At 42.9% G+C, this 13,706-nt stretch overlaps 1 protein-coding gene across 1 annotated transcript in view; it reads right to left on the bottom strand.

Moving 5' to 3' along the window:
* The window catches only part of LOC137426569 (serine/threonine-protein phosphatase 2A 56 kDa regulatory subunit alpha isoform), a 98,700-nt gene that overhangs the window by 48,214 nt on the left and 36,780 nt on the right, over positions 1-13,706 (bottom strand). Inside the window, exon 3 of the mRNA XM_068115201.2 lies at positions 4,181-4,282. Within this exon, the coding sequence (XP_067971302.1) occupies positions 4,181-4,282 (102 nt within the window). The remainder of the gene's footprint in view (positions 1-4,180; positions 4,283-13,706) is intronic.

Here is a 13,706-nt window from a genome sequence, read left to right as displayed (position 1 = left end):
AAAATAGTTGGTGGTTGAATTCAGTGACCATATATGCAAATCCTCTTAGAATTAAGTCAATCGGATGAAAATTGATGATTTTAGAAATTTGGCTATGCTGACCTTTTGGCCTATGTTCAACTAAAATATAATTTGTGGTTGAATTCAGTGACCGGATATGCAAATGCTCTTCAAATTTCAAGTCAATCAGATGAAAATTGAGGATTTTCGAAATTTGGCAAAGTTGGTGGGTGACCTTTGGCCTATGTTGACCTTTTGACCTTTCGACCCCAAAAACAATAGGCTTCTTGCTTATGACCAACTCTACCATTTGGTGAAGTTTTGTGAAGCTCGGTTTAGAATTGTGACTTGTAGGCCGGTGACAAACAGACAGACAGACAAGACAGACAGACAAGACAGACAGACAAGACAGACAAGACAGACAGACAAGACAGACAGAACCACAAATGCTGGGGTTCATATCCCTTGGGGGTATGGGGACCAAAATCTGGGGGTATGGGACTCGTAATAAATTATAATAACAAGCAACGGTACCCGCCCTATGGGCGGGGCTTCAATTGGCAAGCCCAAATGAAAAGGCAAAATATCAGAAATTGAAGGCTTTTTTTTTATTTTAAACGATTCATATAAACATCAGTTGAATCATATCACACGCAAATCATCAAAATCTAAACAGTACATGGCGCCCATTTTGAAAAAAGATTGAATTCTGCAAAACGGAAGCGGCCGCTACATGTCTTTCTCAGTCGCACGTTTATGTGTGAAGAGTGCGCGCCGAATCTGCAACACGGAAGCGGCCGCTACACCTGTTTCTCAGTTGCTTTGCACACGCTGCCGTGTTACTTCGGAGCCCCACGTTTATATCGGAAGAGTTAGTCAGGAGTCGATCTACTCTCTCCTGGTATGTAGAATTTCAACAAAAGCCACATCACTGTTCATATCGGTAAATATTATTCCATCGTTTGGAAAAACTGCAAAATTGGGGAAAAAATTGGAAAAACAATATAGCCTATTTTACTCCAAGGGGTCCCAGGAATACCCACCCAAAATATCGTTGTGATCGGTTCAGCCGTTTTTGCGGTACCTTCGAACGGACAGTCGGACATTTGGTGAATTATAGTAAGATAAATTGTAATAAATTCAATGAAATATCAACTTTAAATATATAATAAATATATATTTAAATATAAATATTTCAAAACAAATTATATTTGTATAATTATATTTCAAACAAATATAAATTCAATTTTCTAATAAAATTCGAATAAATCAACTATACGCCCCGGGCGAATGCATGCGATTATAATGCATGATTGACTTGACAATGAGGACATTTACATAGCAATTAGGGTGGCTCAAAGTTCACACTGAGCCAATGTGCTGTCACCTAATGTAGACCCTACATTACGTGAGATTGTAGGACATTAGGTGAATAACCGAATATCGGCAATTGCGGCAATTACGACCTCATTCTCAATTTGATTCCGGTGCAAACATTTGCAAACCAAGTGAGTAGTAAGCCTACTTATCTGAAGATATTCAAAGTTTTCAAAGTATATTTAAATATAAATAGGGCATTCACATTCATTATAATGCAATAACATAAATGGGGCGGCCGGATATACGTGTCCGTGAAAAACACCCGGATATCCGTGTCCGTAAACACCCGGTCCGTGAAAATTGATTGAGCTGCGAAAGTTGATCGATTGGGTACGTTTAAGTAGTATAGTGTGAGGAATTTCTTAATCTTCTGTACATCTCTTTCTGTTGTTTTCGGTGTTAGTGGCCAACACTTTATTTCACGTGAACTAATGTTTTATCTTCTGTGGCGTTTGTTAATTGTTTTCTTATTATTCTTTTACAGATTTGTGGCAAGATGTCCTCTGTCAAAAAACGGAAATGGAACGATGACTATGTTCGCTTTGGCTTCACCTGTGTGAAAGAAGGAGATGGAACTGATAAACCCCAATGCATGCGTTGCAATTTGGTAATGAGCAATGGAAATTTGAAGCCATCAGGACTGAGAGAGCACCTCCAAAGCAAACACAGGGATCATGTTGACACCTCCATTGATGCTTTAAAGGTGAAAAGACTTCGTTATGATCAGAAAGGAACTCTTTCATCGCATGGGTTTGTTCCCACTGGGAAGCCTCTTCTGGAAGCCTCCTACAAAGTTTCGTACATGATTGCCAAGGAAAAGAAGCCCCACACAATCGGAGAAAGCCTAGTGAAGCCCTGTGCGTTGGAGATGGTTAAAATCGTGCTGGGGGAGGATGCTGTGAAGCGATTGAGTCAGGTGTCCTTGTCCAACGACACTGTACGCCAGAGAATTGGAGACATGAGTCAGGACATAGCAACACAAGTTGTCAGCGAGATTAAAAACAGTCCTGCAAAAATTAGCTCGATGAATCGACTGACGTTTCAAACCACTGTCAATTCCTCGTATTCGTCCGCTACGTTCCTGAAATGAAACTCAAGGAAGAATTTTTATTATGCCAACGACACGAAACAACAACTAAAGGAGCTGATGTGTTCAAGTTGATCGAACTGTTCTTTGATCGCCATGAGTTAACATGGGATTTGGTTGGGTCTATTTGCACGGACGGAGCTCCTGCCATGATTGGCAAGAAATCTGGGTTCGTCGCTCTGGTCAAGGAGAAAGCCCCACATGTGTTGACCACACACTGTGTTCTACATCGCGAAGCCTTGGCGTCCAAAACGTTGTCAAAGAAACTGAAAGAAGTGATGGTAATAGTCGTGCAGACAGTCAACTTTATTCGTGGACGGGCATTAAATCATCGGCTATTTCAAAAATTCTGTGACGATTGGAGCGGAACATTGTGTTTTACTGTACCACACAGAGGTACGTTGGCTATCTCGTGGTCGTGTTTTCGCACGTGTAGTGGAACTTGGAAGAAAATGTGTAGTGGAAGAAAATGCATCCTCCGTCTTTCCAACTGATTCCTTGGTAAATTATAACTGCTCATAATCTGTGCCCCAGCATCACATATGTCTCTACAGGATTCTATGGAATCTAAAGGTCTCAGCATTGTTGGAATCTCCCATGACTAGGTCCAAGCACCCGGTCTGTTGCTCTCACATGTGACATTGCAGGCAGGTTGGTGGTCTCTGTTTGAAACCACCTCATTCCTGGTTAAACTTACAAAATCCATGCTGACCGCACACCTCAACCCGTTTGTTCCTCACTCCTCCAGTCTATGGTATCGTCTTCCAGAAGCCGTTCTTTCACACTCCCCTCCAGGGCTTCAGGAGACAGTGCACCGCCGCTGTGGTGTGTGTAACCCCAGAAACCCCCCGAGGTTCACCCACGATCCTTTACACACATTAACACTTCCTAACCCAACCCTCTTAATTACTCGTTTCTGCATTCGCGTTGTCTTTCTCTCATTCGCGTTGTATCTTTTCTTGCTCGTTCATACCGTTGCTGGTTGTGGCTGGTTGTTGCCTCTGCCCCACTATTTGTTTTCCTTTGCTCTTCCACGAGCCTCACTTTTGTAGAAAACGAAAGAAAAAGTTTTCCATCGTTAGTAACAGTTGTAGATAAAGTTCATGTACTGAAACCTCAGCATGGATGACAATCGCAAAAAAAACAAATAAAATGTTGCTGCAGAAATAAAATATGCACTTGCAGAGATCCTATTTTGTTTCATTACCAAAGACCTTTCCTTATGAAATGAAAATTTTTAGACACAAAAAAAGAAAGGAAAAATCTAAATTCTGCACCAGGTACTGACTGCATCGTTGTTTGACTATTGATAAATGTTGTTCGTTAATGAAAAAAAAAAAAAACGCCTTTAGAGGCCATCTTTCCCCGCAGAGCAGGGGTTGGCCTTTTTTCGGGCACCGTGGTCCCCCTTTTGAAGGTATGTTTTATGGCCGGATGATCTTCCTGCCGCCAACCCTGTTAGTCGCCTCTTGCAACACACAGGGAATTACCAGTGAACTGGAACTCAATTTGCCGACCTCGGAAGGATGACAGGCTGAGTCAACCCTCCTGGTGTTAATTCAGCGATCCACCGGGATTCGAACCCAGGATCCTAGGATCCCAAGCTGGCACCCTAACAGCTAAACCAACACCAGCAGGTTCCACCAGGAACACCTGGTGGAACACCAGCAACACCACCAGGCTCGTTAATGGCTGTCAGGTAAAAGGCAATACCTGTAGATGAGGCCACGAAGCCTCCAGCATAGGCTCGTCTTCCTCCGGGTCAAACTCTGGGTTTTCACTTGGTGGTAATGTCCGAAAGATGTTACTGGAAACCTGTTGATATGGAGGGGGTAAAAGTAAAGCAAAGAAGAACATAAGCCACACTGATAATATTTCAAGAACGTGGATGACAACTTACACACCACCTTACAACCAGTGCCATCAATCGATTTTATTCGTCTATGATGTCTGAGCATCATGGAAATTCTGTGCATATTTATTACATGTTGTAGATGTAGGACGACAGAAGGGAACCGACATTAGTGCCGTTTAGAGCAGAAGCATGTGATTGCGGCCACGGGAGATTATGCTTACATTTTAGGACTGACTTGATCTGGTGGATTCAAAATGCACAAAAAGTGGGTGACCTTTCACCCCTGTCAAAAGGCAGCGTTGAGCAGACGTCAACCAAGACCATGGGTCATGGCTTTTATTTTGCATCATTACAGAACGGAACAAGAAAGAGCAATCAGAGATTGCAGACCCTCGCCAGGACGTGCTTTTAGTGGATTTTTAGGCTTTTGCGTTAAAACAAATATGGCGGCCGAATCACATGGCCAATGACATCTTCTTTTTTTTTTTTTCTCCACCAATTTATCTATAGATAACTCAAGTAATTTCATCTTTATCGGATGAAGTTTTGTACTTGTCAAATTATGACGTCATAATGGAGGACCCTATGCCATCATAATTAACCTGTTATTCCCCATGGAGAGTTCTTTACAATGAGCCATGTCTCAATTATTTATATGCAGCGCTTTCAGAGACATAGAGGTGCACAAAGTTTTTCGGTTTTTCCACGATGGCACCTGCACCACTTGACCTATGATGTCATAATTATCATTAAAAAATTATAAAGGAGGAGATGCACCTATGGTGAAAATTTCCTGTCAATCGGACCAATGTTTGCAGAGAAAATCATATTTATTCTGTGCGGACAAGACAAACAGACAAACAAACGGACTCCAATGCATCACCCTCTCAAAAATAAAATAATTATATTTTGAAAAAATGGGGAAAAAACAACTTTTGTACACATTTGAAGAACGAGAGTAAAGCCGTGTGTATTAGAGTGCGCAATGGGGTCACAAAAGACTGGAGGTAAGATTTCATTCACACGATAACTTGATGTCCCGAAAGGCGGATGGGAATTGTTGCGGTTTTAGGAGCCGGCCCCGAAAGCAATGGCACCCAACATACAGATCACCCAGTGCGGTTATTTCCATAGTGTAAAGTCAGAGTAGTTCCTTCCCCTGGTGTCGTGGGTTAGAATGTGGTACAATGCGTTGGTGAGGGCTAGAGAGGTTTTCCCCTTTCCTCCCCATTTCCTAGGGGGTAATTATTATTTATTTGCAAGCTTCGCAGCGTGTGCTGTGTAACACGGGCCGAGCCCATTTGAATATCATGCCCAAAGTGTGTTTGAATCGCTCGCTAAAACGCAAACGTCACCCTGCTTTATTCCCTAGAATATTCCTTTACACGACCCCGTAAGTGCACAACAATCAACAATAAATTTAATCGACATTCTTATTTGCACTTGGGTTCTATGCACACATTCATTTCCATGACATTAAGACATTATACATGCCGTTCATTGCTTCTCGACCTAAAAACAACATGAACCCACTCACCACAACTTTGCCTAAATTACCTCATCTACGCCATCACAGACGCTGCCGCCAGCTTGGGAACACGAAGTGAAATGCGCGCAGCATAGCGGTGGTAAGCGACAAACTCTCACTCTACAAACCTCCTGGAACCTCCGAATAAATGGGCGCTAATTTAACATTAGCGTCCTATTGACACTTGATCGCTACGCTCATCCTACAAACAATTATGAGCATCCATTGTTCGCCCCGTGCCTGTAACGTCTTGAGCACCCACCCATGTTAATTGTGAGAGTTCCTTCGCGTGCAGGGGCTGAGAGATCACCTGGACGAAATTTGTTGCCGAGGTCTGGAGAGAGCAGGGCTAAGCGGAAGTGAGCCAATCGGTGTCCGAGATTTTACCAAGAACTTGTTTGATCCGATATTTGGGCCCCGCCCCAGCTAAGGGATTATAAAAGAGCCATGATGGAAGCGGCTCAGCACGTTGGTTCTTGGCTTTGGTCCTGCTTTGGTGTTCATCCTGTGGTGCTTCCCAAGCAGAGATTGAGACTCAAATGGTGGTATTGACGTTGTCGGGGTCGAGCTGTGAGCCAAAGCCTTGGGGTGGACGGCGCGAAGGCACTGGTGAGGGCCGAAGCCAAGCCATGCATACACACTCTCTTAGATTCTCACGCAGTCGGCTATTTGTCTCACATATCCTTTCTTGGCCTTTTGTATATAAAATCGTTCTACTTGAACTCAACAGGGCACAGTGCTACCAACTGTCCTGTTTAGGGCAACCCCACAGATACGCACCTTCGCAGTTTCTCTTGCACCCATGCATGACAGGCACCCACCTGCACATCTATGAAAACACGCTCCCTAGACACTACAGTATTCCTCCCCGTTGACGGCACCCTTAGCGTTTGGGTCACAGAGACACGACTGCCCCGCCCAGTGAGCTAACAGGCCGATAACCATCGTACTGCCTCTTTCTTCTGTTCTTATCTTCCTCCGCGGATGGTCTGATTGGGTACCCATGTTGTGTCGGCACATGTTAAGTTCTGCTCTTGTTCATTTACTTTGCTGTACATATCGCTGCACTCTTTATTGCTTGCGATTGCTTTGTACATTTTGAATTGTATGCCTCCTTTTGATTACACTTGCTGTACATTAAAGTCCCTGAGTTCTCTCCCCGTTTCCATGATTCCGCATTTCACACTTATCTTTGGTTTGTATAATAATAAATCCCTCTTTTTGAACTTCCTTTTCAATCTGTCCCTGTTCGTCTTTTCCTTCATTGGTTCAGCACTGTTCGCACATTACGTTAGACTGGGAGGTTCTACTACCCCACTTGATCGGCTCATATTCATATCCAGTATGCAGCAGTGGCAAGCTCGGCAGCCCTGATTAAGATCCAATCAAGATAAGATTGGTGCATAACGGAGGGCACGTCCTCCGATCGAAAGCCACGTGACCCAAGCAAACGGTGGTTAGACAGAGAACCCTGGGACCACATGGTAGACTAATTGGCATTTGTGGTTGCCTAGCAACCCACCATGACACAAAGGTATCCGTGATTGGTGGCCTCAAGCCCGGTAAGTCTGAGGAGAACCAAGGATCCCCCTCATAGTAGACCTGAAACCCGTGGCTGTAACAAATATTGTGAATGAAGTTGTATATTTATTAGCTTTATTGGGCGAGAGATTAATGAGTTGCAGATGTTAGCTAGAACAGCACTCAGTAGAGAGCATACCCTTGCCAATCTGAACAGTTTACGCTTTGTATCCCACCAATAGGCCAAATCTGGTTTCGGACCTGAACCAAAATGTAATTGACTTGTTCTTGTCACCTAACCACCTCATTCACCAAGTTTAGTCATAACTCGACCATTCCTTTTTGAAATACCATGTTATTTATCGTTGTTGGCATTTTTTTAAATCACTCAATGGTGAAGAATCACTTTTAAAAAATTAAATTTCTCATATCCGGATCCAGATTTTGACCAGATTTGAATCGATCCATCCTCGTCACACACCCAACCTGTCCACGACATTTCATTCCAGTTTGTCCACAAATTTTTGAGATATTGTGCTGTACATCATTTTTTGCCCTCTCAATAGTAAAGAATCATTAAAAAAAAAATTAGCGGATCCAGATCTTCAACAAAATCTAATCATTTGTTCCGTGTCACATGTTCAAACTCTCCACTAAATTTCGTCCGAATCCATCCAAAACTTTTTTAGATATCTTGTTCACAGACAGACAGACAGGGGTAAAAACACAACCTCCATCTACCTTTGGTGGCAGAGGTAATGATGCACTTTTCAAGCCTTTACATCGTGTAAGTGTTGCTTAAAATTTCATCTCGTTAAAGACTCTCCAAGCACTCTCACCTCTGCCCCGATAAAAAAACACGAACCAGAGAGTTCATCGAACAACTTACCCAACCAGTGTGCAAGTCTATAATTCAACTGAAAAGAAATAATCATTTTAAAGCTCATGTAAAAAAAGATTCCGGAACTTTACCACAGTTGTGCCTTATTTAACACATTACATTAGTTTTTGTGCCTGTTTTTTGTGTCCTTTATGAAATCATTAAACACTAAGTTTCCTGTTTGAAATAATTTTCAATCCTGTTTGACTGCCAGACAGACAGAGTAAAAAGAAATATCTCATGATGTGCATGAGCGATCAGAACACATTGCAAACCAAAATAGGCCTACTGTTCAACCACAGGTTTCTTTTCTAATTCATGCTCAAAATACAACATCAACAAAAAAGACAGACAGACAGACAGACATACAGACAGACACACACTCTCTCGCTGGGCGCAGGGTTGGGCTAATAACAATGGCATTCAAAGAATGTGACAATGTCCGATATTAAACCAAAGTTAACAACATCTCTAAAAATCCAAATTGCAATTTTGTGTACTACATCAAAAAATTTTAATATGTAATGCTCAAAAACAAGGACTTGAAAAGTGAATTGCTTGCAGGATCACCCAGAAGAGTGAAGTAATGTTCTCTCCAACTTGTACCCGAAAAGGGATGTACCGTTCGTGCATTACAGGATTGATATGTGCAAAGTCAACAGGACTGAAAACACAATAAAGTCTCATGGTGCATATTCAACGGGTTAACTCAAGGGAAAATAAAGTAACTAACATGTTGTCTAGACCAGGAAAAATGGATACAATTGTGGAAATGTGTGCAAACACCGAAACATAACATCCTTATTTAATGTCATGACGTCTCGTCCCCAATAGGGTGGGGACGTACTGTTTTTCATAATTTCCTTTTTCTTTCCAATAATTACAATCGCACATAATTCCTTCACATCTAATTCCTCTTAAACCTTGGAATTGAGGTACCTTGGTCCAATACAATTCGGTACTCTATTTTCATTTTTCCGATTCAAGCCTCCGATCTTATTTTAATGGGTCAAAGGTCAAAGGCCTGCGATCACAGGAATACAAATCTTACCACGGCGTTTAAGAGACAAAAGCCGGTAAGCATTGGTCCAGGGTCTTCCCTTTCAATTTTGCAATTGTGAAGGTGAGTGGAGGCGAGGGAGACGTGTTACAATCGCTCATGGATGTGTATGATTCTAGTTATTTGAACCACACTCCTACCATGATCCTATAGAGTATAGAGCGCAATCGATGTAAAAGTTGGTTTACATTTTAGAATCACACATTTACCTGTGCCACAAGTCTCATCAGATTAGAAATATTTTTCACCTGCACAAAACCTGCTGTCCCCATGATAAGTTCTGTCCTTCGGGCTACATGACCATACGACCTCAGACTTATCGTTCTCAATTCAATATCTGCTCTTGATTTTTAGAATCTTTCTAAGATCTGAACCACACGACACTATTTATCTTTCAATGAGACACCACACATCCATTTTAACATCCTCATCTGTGTCCTTTCCATTCTTCTTGCATCTTGGATCCTCATGCCCTAAGTTTCACCACCATACATTAGGCTGGCCTTACACAGGTTACACCGTTGCCTTCCTGGCCCTCCCTCGGCACATACTCACCTGTTGGGATCCCTCCCAACTCTTTCCGTTCATGCCGAGCTACTATATCTGGAATTTGTTATTTCTCCTGATGGAATGTCTCCGAAGCAACAAAAATTCCACACCCTTTCAATATTCGCTCCACATCCCACATCTTCTTGCACTGTAGTGCGATTGTCTTGTTTAGTTCCTTTGAAGCATTCCTTACATTTGAAACAACCGGCTGGGTGATTCAAACTCCCCTTCACCCCACTACATTTGTTGTGACACTCACTGCACGTCTTTCTTTTATTCTCAATGCTGTTTTCATACTTTCATACAATGATATTAATTATTTTACTCGCTCTTCTTTTATTGCCTTCCAAGTGCCCATTCAATGATGTTTCTTGGTATTCCATCATAATACTTTTTCAAGATCGACAAAAACATGGAACAATTTCCTTTTTACCCCCAAATATTTCCCTCGGATCTGCCAATCAATTGAAAACGGACGATGAAGATTGCATCAGCTGTACATCGTCCATTCATAAATCAGAACTCGTTTCCATCCACATGAATAACTATTTTTCAATCACGTTACAAATATGTTCAAGGCTCGCTCCATCGATTTGACCCTCCTTAAGGTCTTCACCTCAATGATGGTGTACAACAATGCTATCAATCCAATAAATCAGGAATATATCCACAATTCCAATCATCCTACAAATAATGTTCATCATCCATTTTACTTCCGGTTGATCTGACAATTCAATCACCTAACCCTAATCAGACCAGAGGGAGGTAGGGGTGAAGGTGGGGAGGGGGGCGGTGGGAGGGGGGTTAGTTTTCTCCTCTACATGCCACAGTGTTAGATTTCACGGTCATCAAGTCAAGGTCACGTTAGGTCAAGGTCAAGGCCATCCAAAAAATTCACTCTTCACTGAAGATGTGGTGAGTATCTCACCATCTATACCATGTCCCTTTGCCTAAAATACCTTCAAATTAGGAAATGTGCAAAATTTGCATATATGAATATGTAATGAGCTAATAAGGAAAAAAAACGTCTTGAGTGTATGATGATTAAACTTCACATATATGTTCACTTTGACATAATCTACATGTGTGTCAAATTTGTTTTTATTTCGTCGCTTTACGGCTGAGATCTCTTGGGGGGCGGGGAGGGTTTGCGGATTTTTGAGAAAGTCCAAAATAATCAGGCCTGATTAGGGTTAAATAATCATTCCAATGGGATCGGGTTATTTGCCTTTCTTAATCCTCGTATTTGCGAATCCAATTTCCTAATTTGTGAATTCCTTTTATCAACACGTTTCACTGGATGCAGCAATTCCATCCCACTTGTTTTCTTCATTCAGCAACTTCTGAAAATAGCTCTTCCACTCTGTTTCAATTTCCCATTTCCTAACTACAAGCTTTCACCCCTCTCCTTTCAAACACTCTACTCCGACTAAATCCTTCGCATCATTCCTCATTCGCTTATTCTACTCTGAACACCCCGTTACCTCCATCAGGTATGTATCCACATGCTTTCACCATTCTTCAAACTCTTTATTCTGGCTTTGGCTACTTCTTCGTTAGTACGATTACATGCTGCTCCATTTGAAATTACATTTCTTCTTCACTTCGTTATGCTCCACTCTTTACCTGTAAACACACAAGCAGTGAGCACCTGTAGACACACCATAGTAAGGAGACTTAATTTAATCACAAGCCGATGTCTCAAGGGTGGAAACAAAATATTGTCCTGGAGCATAAACCGGAAGAAAGAGTTTGAAGAATTTGGCTTCAGACCAGGCCACTCTACCTTGGACATGCTGCTTCTACTCTCCCAACAATGGGTGGAGGCCCTCAATATGAGTACCGAGGTCAGGGTCGTATCTTTGCCACATCTCCAGCTTTTGATACATTCTGGCATCCTGCCTTGCTCGACAAACTGTCTACCTATGGAATCCAAGGTAAACTCCACACATGGATTACTAACTTCCTCTACTCTCGTAACCAGCATGCGACTCTCAAAGGAATCCTTTAATCTCCTCTCCCTGCCAAGGCTGGAGTGCCCCGTAGACCCAGATTTTTCTAATGATGTGAACAATCGTTGGGACATCACGCGTTATGAAGGTTGTGGTCGTTTCATTGAAATTGTGTGTGTAGTTTCTGAGAAGAAAGCAAATACCTATTCTGGGGGGGAGTGTAGGAGGGGTCAAACCTGGATCCACTTTGACCCCCAGTAGACCTCCTTAAATCCCGATTTTATTTTAGGGCCGTGAACACAAACTTTAGTCACAACATAACAAATATCAGTTGTGCCAAATTTGGTTGCAATCCCATCAGCGGTTTCGGAGAAGAAGTTGTAAGTGTTTACGGACGGACGGACGATGCGCCATCGCATAAGCTCCCCTGAACTTCGTTCCAGACGAGATAAAATTAATGCTAGAAACAACATGGACCACCTGAGCAACTGCTGCCTTGCCTCCACTTGATGACGAGTGATTTAGAAAACATATGCATAAAGGTTCAGTCTCCACATTACCAATAAATAAGAGAGAGAGAGAGAGAGAGAGAGAGAGAGAGAGAGAGAGAGAGAGAGAGAGAGAGAGATAGAGAGAGGGGGGGTGGGGGGGGGAGGGGGGGGAGAGGGAGAGAAAAGTGGGACTGCAAATTAACACTTTACGTCTTAAAGTAATTAAGAGATTTACGGACTTCATACATAGGAAGCCCTGGTGTTGGGCTAGCGGCTAGGGTGCCGGCTTAGGATCCTAGGATCCTGGGTTCGAATCCCGGTCAATCGCTGAATTAACGCCAGGGGGGTTGACTCAGCCTGTCATCCTTCCGAGGTCGGCAAATTGAGTACCAGTTCACTGGTAATTCCCTGCTTGTCGTTAAAGGCGGCAAAAAGGGTTGGCGTCAGGAAGGGCATCCGGCCGTAAAACATTGCTTCAAAAAGGGGACCGAAAAACAACAACAACCACAGTTCCCGAAAAAGGCCAACCCCCGCTTGCGGGGAAAAATGGCCTCTAAAGGTGGTTTTTTTTTTGGTTTTTTTTATACATAGGAACATGTGTGATGCATTTTCACGTTCCCTCGTGGTAGGTGGAGGATATACCAGCATGGTGAATGGGCAATGCCAACACGTCCGTGGAGACAAAGGATTCGTTTTTTGCTTATGATCCAGCATTTGAATGCTAAAAGTTCCATATTCTGGATAACGGAATTGCAGAGACAAAGAGTGGTACACAAGATGGGGCACAGTCACCCATCTATATTATAATGCGCTAGGGGTCGAGGAGAGGGGGTTGATCATTTCAGAGCTAAAGGCTTTTTCCCTGACGGCTCCCATCCCCCACTGAACCCTCCCCACCCTCCTTACACTGAACCCTCCCCCATTCCCCACTGAACCCTCCCTCATCCCCCCACTGAATCCTCTCCCAACCCCCAATAAACCCACCCCCACCTTTCCTCACTGAACCTTCCCCCACCACCACCCCCCTGAACTCTCCCCCACCCCCCACTGAACCTGCCCCCACTCCTCTGTTCAGGCACGGGCTGTCGTCACATGGTGCAAACCACTCTTCCATTTTCCCGTCACCATTGCCCTTGGCGTCCATATCGCTAAGAACGCCAACTTTGTTTCTCCGGGTCTTCAAGGCCCTGTTAGTGTGACTAGCAACAGTGTACAATGTCATAGTGAAATTTGCTTCTCTGGGGGGAGGGTGTTCGACCTTCCTTTAGCTTTCTATATAATAATACGCTCCTTAAGGGTGTAGTACTGGTGAAAATTTGAGAAAACTACATAGGTACCTTTGAGAGGCCTTTACACAAAAACAAAGTCAAGTTAATATCTAATTTTCAGTTTTTCTTGAAAGA

The sequence above is a fragment of the Myxine glutinosa genome, chromosome 5 (genome assembly GCF_964187855.1).
Source record: "Myxine glutinosa chromosome 5, kmMyxGlut1.1, whole genome shotgun sequence".
Classification (NCBI taxonomy): domain Eukaryota; kingdom Metazoa; phylum Chordata; class Myxini; order Myxiniformes; family Myxinidae; genus Myxine; species Myxine glutinosa.
This window is presented reverse-complemented; position numbering and strand designations above follow the sequence as displayed.